This window comes from Triturus cristatus, chromosome 8 (genome assembly GCF_964204655.1).
Source record: "Triturus cristatus chromosome 8, aTriCri1.1, whole genome shotgun sequence".
Classification (NCBI taxonomy): domain Eukaryota; kingdom Metazoa; phylum Chordata; class Amphibia; order Caudata; family Salamandridae; genus Triturus; species Triturus cristatus.
This window is the reverse complement of record NC_140591.1, coordinates 355,654,177-355,674,765: the sequence shown is the minus strand read 5'-3', so window position 1 is coordinate 355,674,765 and position 20,589 is coordinate 355,654,177. Positions and strand designations below refer to the sequence as shown.

The window sequence follows — 20,589 nt, the reverse complement described above, 5'->3', positions numbered from 1 at the left end:
AATTACCACATGAACACAGTGCTGCAGTTTAGTATTAATAGTTATTTGAATATAGTTACAATGCACATATTGAATTTCATGCTGACAACCTGCATCATGGTAGGGGAGCTAACAAGTTTCAAATATTCAATATAGGTTAAACTTTCAAGAATGAAAGATCATAATGCGATGTTGGAAAAATAAAAGTAGTCACACTTTCTGTGGCTTATATATAATAAGATATGATGCACTGAAGCCCTCTTACTGAATCGTCTGCTTTTATGTTAAAATAGGAGCACTTAACTGGAAATTAAAATGCCTTCCTGTCTAACATTGCTTTTTTACATAGGCAGACATTTAGATACTATCAAATGTTATCTCAGTTAAAACAACTGTTAACTAAAAAAACATAGGAGTATTAAAAGAAAACAAAGACCTACTTTACAGCATTCGGGTCCAGTGTTGCATATAAATAGTACAGGCATTTCATTCGTTCTGTTGTATCTAAATTGTGAGGGACCATGTACTGCGCGAAGATGCGTTCAACAAGCAACCTAAACAAAATGTTATTGCAATTAATAGACAGTTTGAGCAAAATCTGTAGTTTCCTCCATGTGCAGAGAATTTCATGCATAGACAGCACAGTAAACAAAACATAACGGAAGTCGTGCAGTCAAATTTGGCAGTAACTACATAATAGCTACAGCACTCTTAAGGCACAAAACTTAACTACTCAAATACTTCAAATAGGATTTTGTACAATTTTTAGTATCATCTGAAATGGGGCAAATACAGTTAAATCGCTTTAGGAACTGGGTCGCCACTGGGTAGTTATAGTTACGTCAGCTGTTCCATAGGTAAAGTTTTTTGTGTTGCTAATGACTTTGCATCGATTTGACAAATCTACACAAACATTTCTAAAAAGGTGCTACTTTTTGACTAGTTTGTGCATGGAAGGTTTTGGGGTGATCAATCAAGCAGGGTCCCAAAAAGGGGGTCCCAAAAATCAAAATCCCAATGCATTTTCCTCTGACTTCTTTAGACAGGGCTACATCAAAAACTGCTTAATGGAATTACACCAAATTTGTCAAGAAGCTAGATCTTGGTAAGCAGATTGTTCTTTTTCTGATTTGGTGTAAATCCATTCAGTAGTTTTTTAATTTTATTCTTTTTATTACATAAACTACTTGCGAGCAATATCGCCCATACATTAGTGAATATATGCACAGAAAGTCAAGGTTTTTACATTACAACCAATATTTTCCTAGGATTTATATACAGTTCTGAAGAGATCACCATCGTCCATATTCTTATTAACTATCATAACGCCTTAAGCACTCAGTTCAGTAGTTTTTCAGATATATATATATTTTTTAAATCCTGTTTATTGGTTTTTCATAAGTTTGTATACCAATTCTTTACAATACAGGTTGCGCTTATGTTCTGACTTACAGTTGCCAGTAGAGCATTGTTATGAGAGAGAGATTTATACAGCTTACGTGCACAACAGCGCTTTGGTACAACTGTGATGCCTAATCAGGAACTGACAATAATTGTGCAAGTATATCGTAATAAACATTATTATTAACATTAACAATTACAATTGCCCATATAGTGCTGAGCAGATTTCCGACGATTATTTGCTTTAAGCGTGGTGTTTGCTACCAACTGGCGTTTATACATTGGTGGCAACATGGGGATTTGAATAGGGCGAATGCGCATATAACGCTGTGTACGTTGGTGCAGGCCATACCTTGGGGGGGGTGTGAGTGTGGGTGTGCTCAGGGGCAGGTGCTTGTTATCCGGTCCTGGTTCGCTTGGTTTACAGTTTGGTGGGGGCAATGTGTTGGGGGCAGAGTGTAAGAAGGGAATGGGGGAAGGGGAGGGATGGAAAGGGGCTTAGTGAGAAAGCACACATCTTGCTTTATAATTGAGCTCTTTGTGGATTGGCATGCAACCCCTTTGGCGCGGTCCGAGACCGTCATGGCGTGAAATTCGCAAAATTTAATTTTGATTCAATAAAAGTTAGGTACCTGGGCCACTCTGTGGGGTTCGCTGTAGCGGGCAGGTGTGCAGCACTGGTTTGAAGAATTTCGTATTCTGCTACTAGTGCCCTGCTGAGATCGGAAAGAGCAATGGGTATGCTGGGTCCTGTTGCCGATTTCCAGCCATGGCCAGCTTGCGCTTGGCCAGGCCTAGCGCCAGGTCCAATAATTTAATGAGGTTCTAGCGGCACGCATTGCGTTTTGTTATGCCTAGTATGAAGTGTGGCCCCTGAGCCGGCACCGTGGTGCCCGTTGCCTCGGACGTCTCGTAGACACTGACCCAGTACGCAGTCAGTTCATGACAGCTCCAGACCATGTGAGGAAATGTGGCCCAACGACTGGCATCTGGGACACTTGTCAATGGCTGTTTCATACATATGCGCCAGTCTGTGTGGGGTAAAGTAAGTATGACGGAGGTAGTTGAATTACGTGTATTTAATTTTGGCATTCATAGATATCAGTTTAGGAAAACGAATACACTGTGACCATTGCTTATCAGTGAATGTGACTGTCAGAGCTGAGTCCCAGTACTCGCGTAGCGGTGCCAATATGACTGCTGCATCCGGACGCAAGGAGTTATATAGTGTGTTCGCTTTCCTGTCCGTTCGGTGTGTTAGTAGAGTCTGTAGTGTGCTGGATGCTGTGGGTTTGACGCGCGCTTCCCTCCATATCTGCAATAATTGCCATGACAATATTGCATATAATAAGAAAGTCCCTGGTGGCACTCCATAGTCGTCCATTAATACCTCAAAGTCACATAGGCTTGAGTCCACAAATAGGTCGCCCCAGGTAGTGAGGCCAGTGACTGACCATTCACTTACTCCTGGGTGTTTAAGGCTAGTGTATTTTTGAGAAATTAAGGTTTAAAAAATATAGGTATATGGACAGTTTGCGTCAAGATATGCTCTGACTTGCCAATTTCAAGGGAATCCTGATTGGTGAGTTTCAACCTGAACAATATGTTTTGGTAGCCATTACAAGACTAAATGATTTTGTTCCAAGGTCCTGTAAATTAATTAAAAAAAGAATATCTAAGGGGGCAGAGTGAGCACACCCAGAAACCCACAGGGCATATGTGTATGAGAGAGGGGAGAAGGGATGGGATCAAATTGGACCCATCCATTCCCTTCCACCACTACTGACTAGTTACAACATGGACAACATGCTGTAGCAGCCGTTTGACCCAATTCAAAGACATTGTAGAGAATGGCAGGTTTCAAGGGTCACAAAAAAGAAGCATGTATAAAGGGCAATAAGAGATTTTAGTTACAATATAAATCATTTGTTGATCTCACCATACTATTTTAGGAATCATGGTGTGCTCCAAGATGATTTTACCCTGTTAAAAATGCTGACCCTCTGCTGGAATTTCATGACTCATGTTTCAGAGAAAACTGTTTTCTCTCATGATTTTCTCAGAGAAGTTATGGAAGGTGCTCAAGAAGCTAAAATGACAGGATATTTTCTGTAAATTCACATTTTCTTTCTCAGTCAAATGAGAATAAAGTCTGACATTTTCAATAAAACATGTACTTTTATCAGGAGCAGCCTATCAGTTGATTCCCCTGTGCTGTACTGCAGCCTTCCAGTGTTCTAAAGAACAACAAGACCGCCAACAGTATTACTTTTGACAAAAGTGTGGCACGTCTGAAGCCATCTTGAGCGAGTCAAACTAGTAAAAATTAAAACATTTCATGTAGAAAGGAACAGAATGAAAGAGTTCATTTTGTCATAGAAATTATGGTTAGCGCTAGAGAAACCTAACTAGGACACATGCTAAATGAATTCTCAAATATCCTCTTCTTCTATTTCATTAGAACATTCTGACATGCAGACTGAAACATGCAGTTTCAACACCAGCAGTAGATTGCCAGTTAACTCCCTAGTGATCAAATGCAGCTTTAAGTCAGTGTTCTAAAGAGCAACTAGAGTGCCAACATTCTGAACTTAAGTTAAAAGTGTGGCACATCTGAACGCCATTTCGATTGAATTGAAGTGGAAGACAGAAAGCATTTTCTAATGAGGATACTGCAGTAAATGCGGAAATTAGGGAACATCATAACAAAACAAGTCTCCCAAACTGGCCAACAGAGAAAAGAAGAGCCCAAATGTAGCACAAATATCACCCAAATGAAGCCTAAGTATAGCCCAGTGACAGCAGAGTGCAAAACGCTTAATGGGTTTCTTTCTTTTTTTTCTTTCTTTTTTTGCAGTTTCATATAGCACAGACTTGACCCAAAGGTATTGGGAGTGCTTCACATGAGCAACAGTTACATTACACAAGGACACATTAATTTTAGTTTTAGGCATGTGTAGAAATTAACCCAAACAAATTGGTGTGCTTTATCTTAGCAATAGTTACACTACACAAGGTCACATTCTTGTTTTTGAGACGGGGATATTAAGTGATTTCTCCAGAATCACAGGATATTGAGCCAACACCAAACTAGAGCCTGATTCTCCAGTTGCAAAGTCGGCAGCTCTAGTGGTAATACCACATCCTCTCCCCTAGGTGCAACAAATAAGCGATCAACTGAATAATAACATTAATATAACAAATAATTTAAAAGCACTTTGTCTCAATTTGAGAACTCCGAAAATGTGTCCTCATTTTAGATTTTTAGAGCACTCTCAATAATTTCTATGGGAAACATTGTAATTGAATTTATATAACGCTTACTACACCTAACGAGGCGTCAAAGCACTTTTCAAAGAGTACCACGCTACTCCGAAACCCAAAAGGTATTTGTGGTGATTTAGTATAGCGAAATATGAATTAATTTGAGTGGTGGACATGCAAGTCTGTTAGCTAGATTGAAAAGGATAACATGCGGATAGAAGAGGGAAGAGCTTAGAAAGTGTTTATTGGGAGATCATAGAAGTAGGAGAATGTTTGGGATGAGTAAAGGAGAGATGGAGGAGGGATGAGTCTCTAGTTATGGATTAGGGAGATCATAGTATTAAAATGAGTCTAAGGAGGGATACATGAGATAAGTGTGCAGAAAGGGTTATTTTGGAGATCAAAGTAGTCAAATGAAGTTTGAGATGAGTCACACTGGTGGTAGAGGTTATATTGAGATAGAGGTATAGGGTGAAACATACGGTAGTGCATTGGAGAGACTTTTTGTGATTTAACAGTAGGGGTAAAGTTATAAATATATAGATATACAAGTACATGGAGGGTATACATGTATAAAGAAGGTAATATATCAACATTTAAGTTTCATAATCTCAGACTTGCAAGTGTTTCTGTGCTTTAAGCCAATTTATTTGTGTACTTTAAAAAACATTTATTAATTTTTTTTTCAATATTTATATAGTGAAACAAATTGCAGATAGTATTACATATTGTGATAAACGGAAAACCCCAAGTGTCTAACGTATATGAAAACTATGCAGTGACCTATAGACATATTAAAAGCATATACATATTTTTTTAAAATAAGTAGTAATATGTATATTTGTTATTCATTCAGATTAAAAGAATATCTATATATTTAAAAACATAATTATAATACGCTTATACAACTACACATATCTAGACATACATATGAGCAAATAAAATGTTTATATACACAGACATTTGTATTTGAGTATGGTGGTAATGTAAGGAAGAGCCAACACTAGAATAGTCTTTTGTAGATAAACTACTTATCTGTGGATCTTATGTTTCAAGTAATTATTCCATAGTTTGGCTGCTTGAACAGAGAGGATGTGCCAGCTATGGAATGTTAGACTTCAGACTTCCTACATATCCCATAATGCAATAGGACTGTAGATGTCTTGTGTACCTTCCCACATTTCATTGAGATAAGGTCAGCTGACTTGAACAAGCTTATAAGCCGGCAGGGACTGCTCCCAGGTGCTTGGCTTTGCTTCCTGGTAATTGAGCCCCGCCTTCTCCTGTGAACATTCTTTTCATTCCTCGTGGCACAAGGACGCTGCGAGACATCCCTGTTTCCTGAGACCCCTGATTTGCTTCAAGAAAACCACCGTTTCATTTCTGTCGAGAGCGCGAGATCGCGCTGTTTGGTTTCTCCGAAGTAATCCTTCCCGTGAAGTTCATAGCGCGAGGTAGCGCTGAGGCCTATATTGTATTGGGTCTATGCGGCCGTAGTAATTCACTCGGTTCCCTCATTGTTTTTGAAGCTTTCTTGGATACCGTAACGCGATGGAGCGTTACACGAAATCAGACGTTTGATACTTTTCCACCACAGCGCGAGTGCGCCTTCAGCACAAATCACGTGCTACCTTTTTTTTTTGTATTTTATTTCCTTTTCACGAATGTTAGGAGGCGTTCGTAACTTTCTACTCTTCAACCCAATACAACGCAAGGCATTGTGGTAATTTGATATCGTCCGTGTACGAAGAAAAGATCACGCTCTGAGTTAAGAGCCCCACATTTCTAAGAGCGCTAGGAAGCGCTACACTTGTACTTTGTTTACTGGAACAAACTATTGGGTAACGAATTGTGACGCCGTATCCAGACTCTTCTCTTCAACTCCTACAAAAGTCATTGGAGTCAGGAAGTAAGAGAGGCTCTGCTTTATATTACCATATGCCTATCTATTTACAAGTAAGTTTCTGAATGAACAGTTGTTGCTGATAAGAGACTATTATTACTACAGCAAGAGACATACTCCTGATATCTCCTAATGTATAATGGATGCCAGTCGACTTACTTAAAGACCTGAGTGCTTTCTATCGAGTACCTCGACTTCCTGTACACTCCCCAAGAGTCATTTCAATTTCCTTACGGAGTTTGTGTAAACCTCATTGGCATCCATATCAAGGGTGAGTGTGAGAATGTGCACAAGAGTTTCTTTTAGAATCCAGTGATTGGACAGCAGTTGGTTCTAATTTCTATTTCTATTGTGTATCTTCTATAGCTGCAGGTTCCTGTTTTCGTCTCCTCCTGCTGCCCCCACAGACCCTTCTAAACAACCTCCTGGTGGCTCATTCCGGTCTCTTCGCTCCTCAGCTATTCCTCCCCATTCTTGCTTGTTCAAAGGGCAAGGGGTGAGTTGTCTCTGGGGAGAGGAAAGGCACAATCTTCGCTCCCGTGGATATTGGTCTATTCTGTACTACGAAGCCTGGGGACTTCACATGGAAGCTATGGATTTTTTCTTGGATGGTGGGATTTTGAGGCGAGTGCCAATCTGGAGGTTCCTTTGTTGAATGTATTTGGTAATTTTATTCCTGATGAAACGCGGAACTGTGGTACGAGTTACTTACCTTCGGTAACAATGTATCTGGTAGAGACGATTCTAGCCGCAGATTCCTTCACATAGAATTATCCCCAGGCATGAGACTGGATCCGGAAACTTTTTGCCACAGCATCCCTGCGCGCAAGGGGGTGGGGCGATACCACGCGACTCCGCCTAGGCGTCGTCCGCGTACGTGACGTCAGCAAGGTCACATATGCCCCACCCCGGCGCGCCTACGTCAGTTTTCTTCGGAGAACTTTTCCGCGCCGCAACGCGGAGCCACCAGGCAAACTGTGGAAGCGGGGGAACAGTGTGTGAAAGTGTAGAAACAAAGAATGGAGACAAGCGACACCATAAGGAGCGGTGCAACACTGCAGCCTCCAAAGGCAGGGGCGAAATAAAGAACAGAGCAGAGCGCCGAGCAGCCACCCTGCCAGCATGTAACCGCCTTCCCCCTCCTCCCCCGGAGACAGGGAACATATGTAAAGGCAGGACACCTGTAGCAGGCCTAACACCCCCACCCTGAAATAGGGAAGGGGAGCCAGCCCCAGAACAGACAGGACGACGACAACAACAACAACAACAACCACCACCACCCTCCAAGCAGCCCAGCACAGAGGGCAACCATCCTCTAAGGAACAAGGGCAGGGCATGGCTAGGTGACCCCCAGACAGAGGACAGTAGAGGGGCAGGGACCCACAGCAGCAAGAAGAAGGGAGGGCGGTGCGAGGTTGAAGGTAAACCCCCCCCCCCCCCCAAAACCTGGAGCAGCCAGAGTAGCGGGGCACAGGAGCACCATAACCCCGTCCTCCAGAGAACCAAGGGGAGGAAGGAACAGCAACAAGACGGAGCAACCCGCCAAGAGCAAAGGAATGCACTCACAAGAAACACAGCCTTCCACCAGGAGGCGAGTGCCGAGACCAACCCACGGGTCCTCGCAGAACGGGGAGGAAGGGAGGACCGTGAATGAATCTGCGGCTAGAATCGTCTCTACCAGATACATCGTTACCGAAGGTAAGTAACTCGTACACCTGAAAGAGACTACTAGCCGCAGATTCCTTCCCGTAGAATAGATATCCTAGCAATACCCATGGGGAAGGAGGGTCTGCGAAAGGACCCCCCCCCCCCCCAGCCATAACAGGACAGAGGGTCACACAGGGGACCAGACCTGTGGACCGGGCAATAACCCGGCCCCTCCCAGGCTAGAGGAGCCCCCCACAAGCAGAACACCACCGACCCCAGAGGGGCCGCACACTCCCGATAGAGGGGCCAGGCCAGAGAGGCTGAAGTACCCCACACCCCTTCAAGGCAATATACTTCCCTCCAAAGCCAGGGGGCGAGCCCAGAGGGCCCAAGGAAACGATGGAAAAGAAAGCAAAGCCACACCAGATGGAAGGCAACAGGACAACCAAAGCGGTGCTAACAGACAAGCCGCCAGAATAGAAAAACATCCCAGGGCCCCAGGAAGACCGAGTGGGCAACATATTACAAGGGAGGGCACAGAATTATCCCAAGCAGGGAGAAGAGGAATGGGCCGGACACACCCCCACGAGGTTCCGCGCACACGCCCTCAAAATGCAAAGCAACATACAGAAACGCCACGGAGAATAGGCACCAAAGGGCCACCAGAACTCCCCAGCAGAGCGCAAGCAGTATAACAGCTACCACTACCCCACATAGGGTACGTTAAGTCCCAAGACATGGGAACCCTCTTTGGAAGAACTTCCGCAACAGAGGAAAAACAAAAGAGCCACAGGGTAAACACCCCGCGAACGGCTTGACAATCAGCCCAAAGAAAACAGAAGGCCTAATCTCTGGGCCAAGTCTGCGTAACAGTTCTAGCAAGAAACAGAGCGAACAAGGGCAGTCCAGCAGCCAACATTACCAAAGTCCGCACAAGGAGGACTCAATGGCCGGAAAACACACTCCACCGCAAGAGCGGCCATCCCAAGAAGGACCAGAACCAGCTCAACTCCTTAATCACTGAGGAGAAGGAAGAGGAGGAGGAGTATAAGGGAGAGGAGGAGGACGGAGCCCCGCCAAGAATCTTTGGATGGCGGAATCAGCTGGGGCATTGAACAACAGGCTACCATCAAACGGGAGATCAATGAGCCGTTCCCGAATATTTTCAGGGAAGACACCGTCCCGAAGCCAAGCATGGTGACGGAGAGCGACGGAGGAAGCCATGGCCTGGCCCAGCACCTCTGAGATGTCCAGAGCGGAGTGAAGGATAAACGCCGCTAGCTCCCGGCCATCCAACGCGTGACACCGTAAGTCCACCTGAACAGTCTCCTGAGAAGCTGCAGACCCCAAAGACTCAACCGAGTCCCACAGACAAGAGAAGGCCCTTGCCAAGACACACAAGGAGTTCAGGGCCCACACGGCCGCGCCGGTCGAGGAAAACATGTTGCGCCCCCAAGAGTCCAGACAGCGGGCCTTCCGGGCGGGCGGAGTCAACAGCGGAGGCAGGGAGGGAAAGGCAGTCCGCAAAAGAGGAATGGCGGCAGAGGGGTGGAGGGAGACACACGAAGGGTCACGCGGCGCCGGAATGTGCCGATGTAGAAGGTGCTGAGGCACCAGATCCCATGAGGCAGGACACCCCCAAGCCCCCGTCAGGGACGAAAGGAGCGAACCCTCAAAGGGAAGCAAGATCTCCCTCCCACCAGAGCCCTGGTGGAGAACCTCCAAGAGATGATCCGTCGGAAAATGAGCAATCGGGTCACCCATGTGCAGAATATCCACCGCCGTGGACACCGCGTGAGCAAAGGCCGCATCCGCCTCTGTAGGGCCCCGCGGCAGAGAAAGCAGCTCCTCCATGGGTGACGGCTGCAGACTAAGGCGGCCGTCCCCCAAGCCAAGCGGAACGGGCAGGGGCCAGACCTGGAAGGTAGGGGGAGCCGAGGAATGGGAGACCTGCCGCTCCTCCGGCGAACACCGCGGCCTTAGAAACGATGGGGAGCCACCCTTCGACGATGCTGGTGAAAAAGACACCACACGGCGGCCAGTCTCCGGGGAGGACAACACCATTATGCAGGCAGCCTCCGGAGAAGAGGGAGCGACCGAAGACGAATCCGCAACTCAACGCCTGTCAGGAGCTGTGGAGACTGCCGCCTGAGGCAGAGCAGCAACGCCAGCCTGCGCCGAAGGAGACGCTGGATAGGGCTCCTCGAAATCACACTGCGCCGGGGACCGGAGTCGCAGTGGACAGGGGGCGGCATCGGAATGGCGCCGACTCGACCTCCGGCAGGGCAGCCGCCATTGTGGAGGGACAAGAAGGACCAGGGGAGTGACATGAAGCCCTCCGCCAGCCTCGGTGGTCCGGCGAGCTATGCCGCGCCGCGCCACCAGGGCCAACCCAACCTCCGACTCGCCCTCCGACGAGGCAGCCGCCTGCGTGGAGGGACGAGAAAGTCCCGGAGGAGGGCGAGGGGTTCGCGCCCAACCTCGACCCGAAGCGGGACGAGGAGAGTCTCCCAACCCCTGTGGCGCCGCCCGGTCCAGCAGCTGCCTGTGCCGTAGTGGCATCACCTCGGCCTTAGACACCTTGTCAAGGGACAGAGAGGGGCTCAGGGATGCGACCCGAGCCCCGGCGACCTAACGCGACACCACAGGGACTCCCGCGGGAGTTTGAGGCGAGGCAGAGACGACTTGGTGTGAAGGAGGGACCCCAGAGGAGCTGCACCCCAACAGCACCACATCCTCCAAGCCTGGAATCGACCCAGTCGGGCCGGGGCCGGAGCTACCGGCGGCGCCACGGAGGCCCCGCGCGAGGCAAGGGAACCGGTGATGCCCCATGAGGAGACGCCAGCAAGGCCTGCAAAGCCGCCGCGTATATCTCCATCTGGACTCTCGACGCTCCATCATCGGGAAACGGTGGGTAGGAGGACACGTGGGCCGCATCACCCGCGGAGAGTCCACGCCCCCGGCAGGCTGAAACCCAGCCTCCGGGGACAAACTGAGACACTTACCCACCGGTGAGCGTCGCTCTCGAAACGTCAGGGAAGGGCGATGACGACGACCACGGTCATATCTGAAGCCGTCTGCCCATCGAGGGGAGGAGGTCGACCTGGAGAGACGCGCCGAGAAGTTTCATGCGGCGCTCTCGCCGCGACTTCAGCTTCAACTGTTGGCACGCCTCATAATCCGTGGTGCCGTGATCCTCTCCCAAACCCCACACACAAATGCGATGGTGGTACATCGCCGACATAAGTCACACACACAACGTGCAAGCTTTAAAGCATGAAGGCATTCACACACTGTTCCACCAAGAGAAGGACAATGATGAAGAAAGAAAGGGCCCGAAACAAGCCCGCAGCAAGACCGGATCGGCGTTGCACGCGGAAAAGGAAAAAACTGACGTAGGCACGCCGGGGTGGGGCTTATGTGACCTTGCTGACGTCACATACGCGGACGACGCCTAGGCGGAGTCGCGTGGTATCGCCATGCCCCCTGGCGCGCAGCGATGCTGTGGCAAAAAGTTACCGGATAAAGTCTCACGCCTGGGAATAATTCTACGTGAAGGAATCTGTGGCTAGTAGTCTCTATCAGATCCATATTGCTATGTGGGGGATACAAAGCAGGTTGAATGTAGATCTTTTGGCAACCGGTAACCAATAAAAGGCCCTCAAGGCAGGGGAGATGTGGGGGCTTGTGACTTTACATGTAGGAGTAGTCTGGCAGCAGAGTTTTGAATTTTTTGTAGTCTTTTCATAGTTGATCAAGATGATCCACGGTATCCGCCATTGACGTAATCAAGTTTAGGCAGTACAAAAAAGATAGTAGCCTGGATCTTGTGTAGAAATCCCAGGTGGGGAAATACGCGTCACAGAGTTTTCATAGTAATAAAGTTTGATCCTACCAATTTGTTCGCTTGGGCATTCATTGATAACTTCGATTCCATAGTAATTCTAATGTTTCTTTTTTCCTTAGATACTTTAGGAGGTGGTCCAGATAGTCAGGCTAGACGCCAGGTGGGTCATAATATTTCCAATCACTACATGCGAGTATTTCTGTTTTTGAAGCATTCAATTTTAGTGGCTCCAAGTCATCCACTGATCAACGGCTCTGAGGCAACTGAAGGTTTGTGAATTTCCAATGTTTTTGGGGCTTCCCAGTTTAAAGAGTATTTGTGGGTCATCTGCATAGTTATAGCACGGAACTGAAATTCATTGGTCATTGATCATTGCCGGTAATGACTTCATGTAGATGTTGAAAAGCTTGGGTGAGATAATAGAGCTTTTAAGGACCCTTGATTTTGTACAGGGGGAGAACGGATGACATTTGTTCTGTTTTGAAGGTACGATGTGATCAAGTCGAGTGCAGAGGAAGTTAAAAACGTTCAAGATTTGTGGTGGACAGGGGCCAGAAGGGCTGCCGGCTGGTCTGCTTCCTTTGACTAGATCCATATTTAACTTTGTGATATTTGTTTGAAGGAAGGCAGAGGCTGGGTTAGCCTACTCTTGGAGGGGACTATTGGAAATGGGTTGGTGCTGGTTTTTCCTTTGTTTCAAATAGAGTCCAAAATGGCTGCTTTAGTTGTGTTACGATTTGCCAGTTTGTCCATTAATCTTTGAGTAATGGGATGAGTTCCTTCTGTGCATTTAGGTTTACAGAACTCGGTGAGAATTTTATAAAATTGTTTATTCTCACATTTACCATTTTGAATCCTTTCTGAAAAGTACCTTTTTAGGTCTCGCCTGATTCAGCGCTTGCGCTGATCTGGCCGAGACATTTTGTAAACAGGCTTTTTCAAAGTGCTGCCGTGGCCTAAAGCTACAGTGCACGTGAACGTGCATGCGCGCCCTCCGTTGCACGCGATCGTAATCGCGATTGCGATCACTTTCGGCCGCGTTGCCAAAGCTTGTCAATATTGATCTGGAGGCAGAGCACGCTGTGCAAAAACCGCGGGGCAGCATTTAAAAGCTGGCAGTGAACCAGCTTCATGCAAGTAGTGTGAAAACAGCTTCTTCTAGTGCACAACTACCAGAAACCGTCAGAGTGACTTTATAATCCCGCCGGGATTCCAGCACCCCCCTCTCCTAATACAACGAAGAACGAATGTGTATTTTACGTTCCTTCGCTATGCCGTACTTTATAATCATTTTTCAAAGGGAGCGATTTGTGTCCGTTGGTAGCGCCTATTACCGCAGCGCTACAAAACCGAATACAGGAGCTGCTGGTTTACACAGAAAACAAGATATTGATATTTCACCCATGTGTTTTCTTCGTGTGAGTTGTATAAAGTAGGTCCCTGTGGCATTAAATGGGTCTTGCGCAGCGTGTCTGCTCTGCCACCGTGTGCGATCTCTTAGTCTTCGTAGTTGGGCTTATTCGATTCACTCGCTCCCTACATATGACTCAGCCCCAACTTTTCTGCCCGACCACTTTGAATTGTTGCTGGCCCTATACCTTCATCCCACCCCTCCCAGTCTATACTTTAAACATGAGCAGGCACACTTGGCCGGGTGAATCATTTATCCAACTGTTGTTACACGATTGTAGGAAACGTACTTGCAGGGCCACTTTGATTTAAAATGCAACCTGGTACCCCATTTTAAAAATAATGTACTTTTACTGATATTTACAATGCACATATTTTGAAAGCATATACGTGTTTATATTCCTCTCTTCTTATTTGTAATAGCCAGGATACCTTTATTGAAGTATATTTCACACAACACATGGCACCCCCTTTATTTTCAGTGTCGAAGCCACATTCCACCAACACGTTTTCTTTATAAACAAACACTCGTATTTTCACCATCTGCAGTTTGATTTGACTACCTATATTTATTGCTCCATCTCACACAATTCTACTCCATGCCATTCCATGCCTTACAATTCCACACCACTCAATTCCACATCCCACAATTACATGCCACACAATTCCACGCTACACAAATCCACACCACACAATTTCACACCACAACACACAGTTCCACTACACGCCCAAAAATTATACACCACACAATTCCATGTCTCACAGTTCCACGCCACATGATTTCACTCTACGCATCCCAATTTCACTCCACTGCACATAATTCGACTCCACTCCATGCCACATAATTCCCTTGCATGCCACAGAACTTCACTGAATGCCACATTATTCCACTCCACTCCATGCCACATAATTAAAATCCTCTATAAATAATTACGCTTTATTATATGCCACATAATTTTACACCACTCAATGCAACACAATTCCACGCCATGCTACACAATTCTATGTCACATAATGCCACTCCACATCATGCCACATAATTTGACAGAACACCACATAATTCAACAAAGTGTAACATAATTCCACTCCTCCCTACATGACTCCACTCCACACAATGGCATTCCACATCACACAATTGCACTCCAAGTTACACATCTGCCCTTCATGCCACACAATTGCTCTCCATGCTGCACAATTCCATGTCTCACAATTCGACTCCACGCCACAGAATCCCACGCAACCAAGTTCCACGCAACGTAATTCAACTCCACACCACATAATTTCATGCAATATATTACCCCTCCAAGTCACATAATTCCACTCCACCTATTTTCAATCCACTCCATACCACATAATTTCACCCCATGCCACATAATTCCACACCACTCAAGGCCTCGCAGTTCCATGCCACACAATTCCACATCTCATAATTCCACTCATGCCACAAATTTCCACTCGCACAATTCCATGCCACATAATTCTACTCCATACCACATATTTCCACTTCAGTACACAACATATAATTCCACATCATGCCACATACTATGCCACATAATTTCACTCCCTACAACATAATTCCACTCTGTGTCACACAATGCCTCTTCCCTTTCGTGCCACATAATTCAGCTCAACATATTTCCACTCAACTCAACACAATTGCTTGCCATGCGACACAATTGCACATCACATAAATCTATGCCACATAATTCTACTATATGCCACACACTTTCACTCCACACCACATAATTCCACACCAAGTCACATAATTCCACTCCACATCACTTAATCCCACTCCACACAATTGCACTCCATGTCACACAGTGGCACTCCTCACAATTCCATGTCTCAAAATTTCACTCCATGGCACACAATTGCACGCCATACAATTTCACACCACACAATTCCATGCCACACAATTCCATGCCAAATAATTCTGCGCCACTTAAATCCAATCCATGGTATGTAATGCCATGCCACACAATTCAAATCAACATAATTCGGCTCCATGCCACATAATTCCACGGCACGTAATTCCACTCAACACCACACAATTCATTACCATGTCACATAATTCCACTCCATGCTATATGATTTCCACTCCTCTCAGTGACACTCCATGTCACCCAACTGCACTCCACATCACACAATTGCATTTCACGCCACACAATTCCACGTTGCACAATTCCACTCCAGTCAACACAATTCTGCACCACACAATTCAACTCCATGCCACCTAATTGCACTCCACCCTCATATTTCCAATCCAAGCCACATAATTCCACTCCAGGTCGCATAATTCCAATCCTCTCAATGCCGCACAATACCATGCCAAACAATTCCATGCAACACAATTCTTCTCCACATAATTTCACGCCACCTAATTCTACTCTACACCACATAATTCCACTAGTCAACACCCCACAATTCCATGCCACACAATTCAACTCCATGCCACATAATTTCACTCCATGCAACATCACATGACTCCACATCATGCTACATAATTCCACTCCATGAGACATAATTCCACTCCATACCACATAATTCCACATTGTACCACACTGTACCACCTAAATTTAATCTCCCCAAACCAACATAATTTCACACCACACAATTCCACACCACACAATTCCATGCCAGACCATTCCATGTCACATCTCACAATTCTACTCCACGGAGCATAATTCCACTCCTTGCCACCTAATTCTATGCCACACCACTTGATTTCACACCATGTCACATAATTCCACTTCACGCCACTGAATTCCTCTCCACACAATTGCACACCACGTCACATAATTGTAGTTCACGCCACACAGTAACATGTCTCTCTCAGTGAATGCAAAATAATTCCACTCCACATAACTCCATGCCACATAAAGTGCTCTCCACTTCTCATAAATCCACACCACATAATTCCACACCACATCACATAATTCCACTCCACCCCCATACTTCCTCTCCGCAGAATTGCACTCCATGTCACACAATTGCATACCACGCCACACAATTCCATGTCTCACAATTTCCCTCAACACCCCACAATTCTAGGCCACACCACACAAATCCACACAATTAATTCCATGCCATACCACATAATTCCACTCCATGGCACGTAATTCCATGCCACATAATTCCACTCCACTATTAATGAATCCACTCAATAACATAATTCCACTGAGCGGCACATAATTCAACTCCACCACATAATTTCATTCCATGCCACATATTTCCACTCCATTCCATGACACATACTTCCATTCCTCTCAACACAATTCCATGCCACACAATTCCATGCCACACAATTCCACGCCACACAATTCCACACCACACCATATAATCCTACTCCACGCCATGCCAACTAATTCCACACCACATCCCTTAATTCCACACCATGCCACATAATTTAACTCCAGGTAACATAATTCATTTCCATACAATTGCAGTCTATGCCACACCACGCCAATCAATTCCACATCTCACAATTCAGCTCCATGCCACACAGTTCCAAGCCACTCAACATACTTTCATGCCACATAATTTCACCCCACACATCATAATTTCACTCTGCATATTTCCACTCTACTTGACACCACGTAATTCTACTCCCCTCTACATTTGCAGAACAAGCATTGGCAATTCAATAGGTCTCGCATTTACGCAAGTTTGAGCTATTCACATTACAAATAACAATGCCTTTTATTTTTGTTTTCTTTTTTAAAACTTAAATAAAAGGCAGTGTCATTTACAATGCCAATAGCTTAAACTCGCGTAAATGCGAGACCTATTGCATTGCAAATGCTTGTTTGATTATTGACTTGAATAATCTGTTAAATTTATGTAGGTGAAGTTTGTCTTGATTGCAGTCTGTTTTGAGCCATTTGTGTTGCAGCTCTCTAATTTGATGTTTTATCTCTTTTAGTTCTGCATTTCTCTAAGGTGCCTGTTTTCTTTTGTCCTGTTTTGTTGTTTTGAGTGGTATTAGGATATCACAAGCTTCTTGTAGCCACTCAATTTTAAGCAAAATTTATTTTGTCTAGATCTGTGTTGGATGTTAGTTGTGTTTCGAAGTATTGAAATTGAGTTTGTTCCACAGTCGATAGGTGGATGCATTCAAGGTGGTTTTAGGTGTGTTGCTTTGTGGTGTTTTGTGTTGGAAAGATAACAAATGGTGGTCTGACCATGTGACTGGAGTAATTTTTTGAAAGGCAACTAGTTCTGGATTTGCAAAAATGACATCTAGGATGTGTCCAGCCACGTGTGTGGATTTGTGGACGATCTGATGTAAGGTCAGTGTGTCTAGGCCAGTGATAATAGTTTTTGGATGAGGCATATTAGGTTTGTCAAACTAAATGTTTAGGTCACCAAGAAAGCATAAATTATAGTGTAGTCTTATCAGGTTTGAAACTGTTCATAAATGTATCTGGGAATGTGATATTGCTAGGTAGAGTTCAGCAAAGGAGAAGAAGTTACAATAGGAAGTTGGTGTAGAGTTGCATCGGGTGAAGAGGGTCACACAACCTTGTATGGAAAGGTTGTCTGCTTTAGTGAGACTGCTTGCTTGAACATAACAGTTAGACCACCTCCTCTTTTGCCTATACAATTTTGTAGGATAGTTTGATAGCCAAGAAAAATTGCTTCATGCAACACTGGAGCCATGTCATCTCCCAACCATGATTAAGTTATGAAGGGTAAGTCAGGTTGTGTAGTCGTAGATGTGGTGCCTGTTGTTAGAGAGTGATAGACCATTTTATATTAAAAAGTTTAGAGTTTGTGTTTTGGTGGTGGCGTCACTGTTTTGTAGAAGTGAGCTGCATTTTTTTTTGAACTTGTAGTAGATGTGTCATTAGTGCTGGTATTAGTTGCATGAGGATAGCAAGACTGTTTTTATAACTTCTAAAGGAAATGCTTAGGTATTACAGTAATGCTTACAACAAGATGACTTCAGGCGTGCCACACCTTTATATTAAATCTAGAATGTTAACAATCTAGTTGTTCATTAGAACACTGTGGGGAGGCATAGGCCAGGAGCACAAACTCAGACAATTTAGGGCAGGGAGGAGGCAGAGGAAGCAAGTTGACTATGTTGCACAGTCGGGAGGGGCAGCGGCAGCACAACGGACCATGGAGGGCGGGAGAAAGGGGTGCAGGGGCAACAACCCATGAAGGACAGGCAAGAGAAGCTGTGGCTGTGAGAAGTTGGCCTGATATATGATGTCACTAGTTCTAGTGTACACCTTGTATCAGTCCAAACAACCCTTATGGTGATTGGTTGTAAAGTCAACCTTATAGACCAGCTATCCTAGTGGTAGCATGGACAAGAGCAGTCTTAGGCTAAACTCTGTATGGCATGTGAAGCCAGCTGTTATACCATTACAATCCCTTGAATACCAAATGAAAGGACACCACACCAGATATATATAAAATTAGAATGTATTTATTCTAACATATACCCTCAGCACTCTTTATGAGTTCAGAGGTCTAAGCACAACAATCTCTTAAGTAGCATACGTGAAGTTACACAGGAAAAATACAGTTAGGCCCAGGGGCCACGCAAACCATATACTAAGAAAGTGGTATAAGTACCACGTCATGAACTGGGAGTAGGTCTAGGGCCTAGGGAATCGCTGGGGCTACACTACCCTACCAATAGTTAGGAAGTGGGAGGCCCACGGGAAGCGTGTGCAGTGTGGAAACACACACACGGGTTACATTAAAGTCAATGGGAATGTAGCAATTAGAAATAGGAAGAATAAGGACACTTCCGAAGTAACTAGGAGGAAGCAACTAGAGACTTAGACACTTGGATAGTCAATATCCACTGGAGCACCGGAGTACTCGCGTTACCTCACCCACAGGAGACAGGTGCATAGGTGTGAAGATGTGTCGGGTGTCGTCGCTGGATCCTATGGATGCCTGAAGAACAGTTGCTGGCAGGCGGCCAGGAGGAAGATGTCCGGTGGATCCAAGGGTGGATCTTGAAGGAAGAACACCTGCAAGCAGAGGGGACAAAGTCTGGGTCACTATCCAGTGACCGTGTGGACCAGGAAGGAACCAGGCGATGTCGTGCAGAACACAGGTGATGTCTTGAAGCTTGTCTCTGCAGCTGGGTGGACCAGGAGGCATCGAGGACGACCAGAACCAGGATACGAGCTGTCCCACGAAGGATCTTGCTGATGGCGGAGTCGACGTCCCGATTAGAGTCAACAAGCCTTGGCAAAGGGCCCCCACGCGTAAAGGGAAATTCACTTCAGGTGCAGACCAGGAAGGTCTGAGGTGCTTCTCTTTCACAGGGAAGCAAGGGCCAGTCTGGAGGAGCCAAACCAGCGGTGGAAAGTCAAGGGTTCGTCGTCACTGAGGCTACAATCCAACGGGCAAGCAACCGGACAGACGCGTCGAGCAGGAAAATGCAGAAGGGCCCCACGCAGAACTCGTGGAGTGTGGAGGGCTGATCTTCGGTGCAGATGGTGCTCGGGGTTGGGGCTTCTCAATCCCCAGAGCACAACTTCGAGGGTGCCTCAGAAGCTGCGCTGGAAGCTACTCGCCAATTTTCCTAGGTAGCCGGTCCCACGTCTCTCGTCGCCTCCACGGATCTCAGCTTGGCTGTGGATGTGGATCAGGGTCAGAGAAATCTGGAGGTCAAGGCGCTGGTCGGGCTCTGCAGTCGGTTCCTAGTAGAACTTGGGTAAAGCAAACAGCAGGTCGCTTGTTGGTGCCTGTTTGCACAGGGTGGCCACTCCTTCGCCACAAGGGAGATTCTTCAGTCTTCTTGTTCGAATGTCGAAGGTCCAGAGTTTCGTGTCTTGTTTCAGTCCAGGATAATCCAAAATCCTAGGGACTCAGCTCCCACTTCTATACTAATCTGGGGGGCTGGGTTACCTGCTAGGTCCCTCCTATGGGTGGGACCAGGAAGGGGGGTGGTTACACCCCCTTCCCTTTGTCCAGTTTCGCACCAGGACTGGGGCTGGAGTGCCCCAGCACCGGTTTGAACCGGACTATGCATGGGACACCTTGTGTGCCCCAGGCAGTGTCTCGTTTCTTTCATCCCTCCCTGCCCCAATACACTAAGTCCTGTCTAGGGTGGTGCTAGCACCTCCCAAGGCAGGAAACCTATTGTCCAAGCCTCCCTCGCTGGAAG

General features: G+C 46.1%; 1 protein-coding gene across 2 annotated transcripts in view; it reads right to left on the bottom strand.

Moving 5' to 3' along the window:
- Positions 1 to 20,589, bottom strand: part of PDS5B (PDS5 cohesin associated factor B) — an 802,561-nt gene that overhangs the window by 523,908 nt on the left and 258,064 nt on the right. For both annotated transcript variants that reach the window (XM_085621687.1, XM_085621686.1), the window contains exon 13: positions 420 to 533. In XM_085621687.1, the coding sequence (XP_085477813.1) occupies positions 420 to 533 (114 nt within the window). The remainder of the gene's footprint in view (positions 1 to 419; positions 534 to 20,589) is intronic.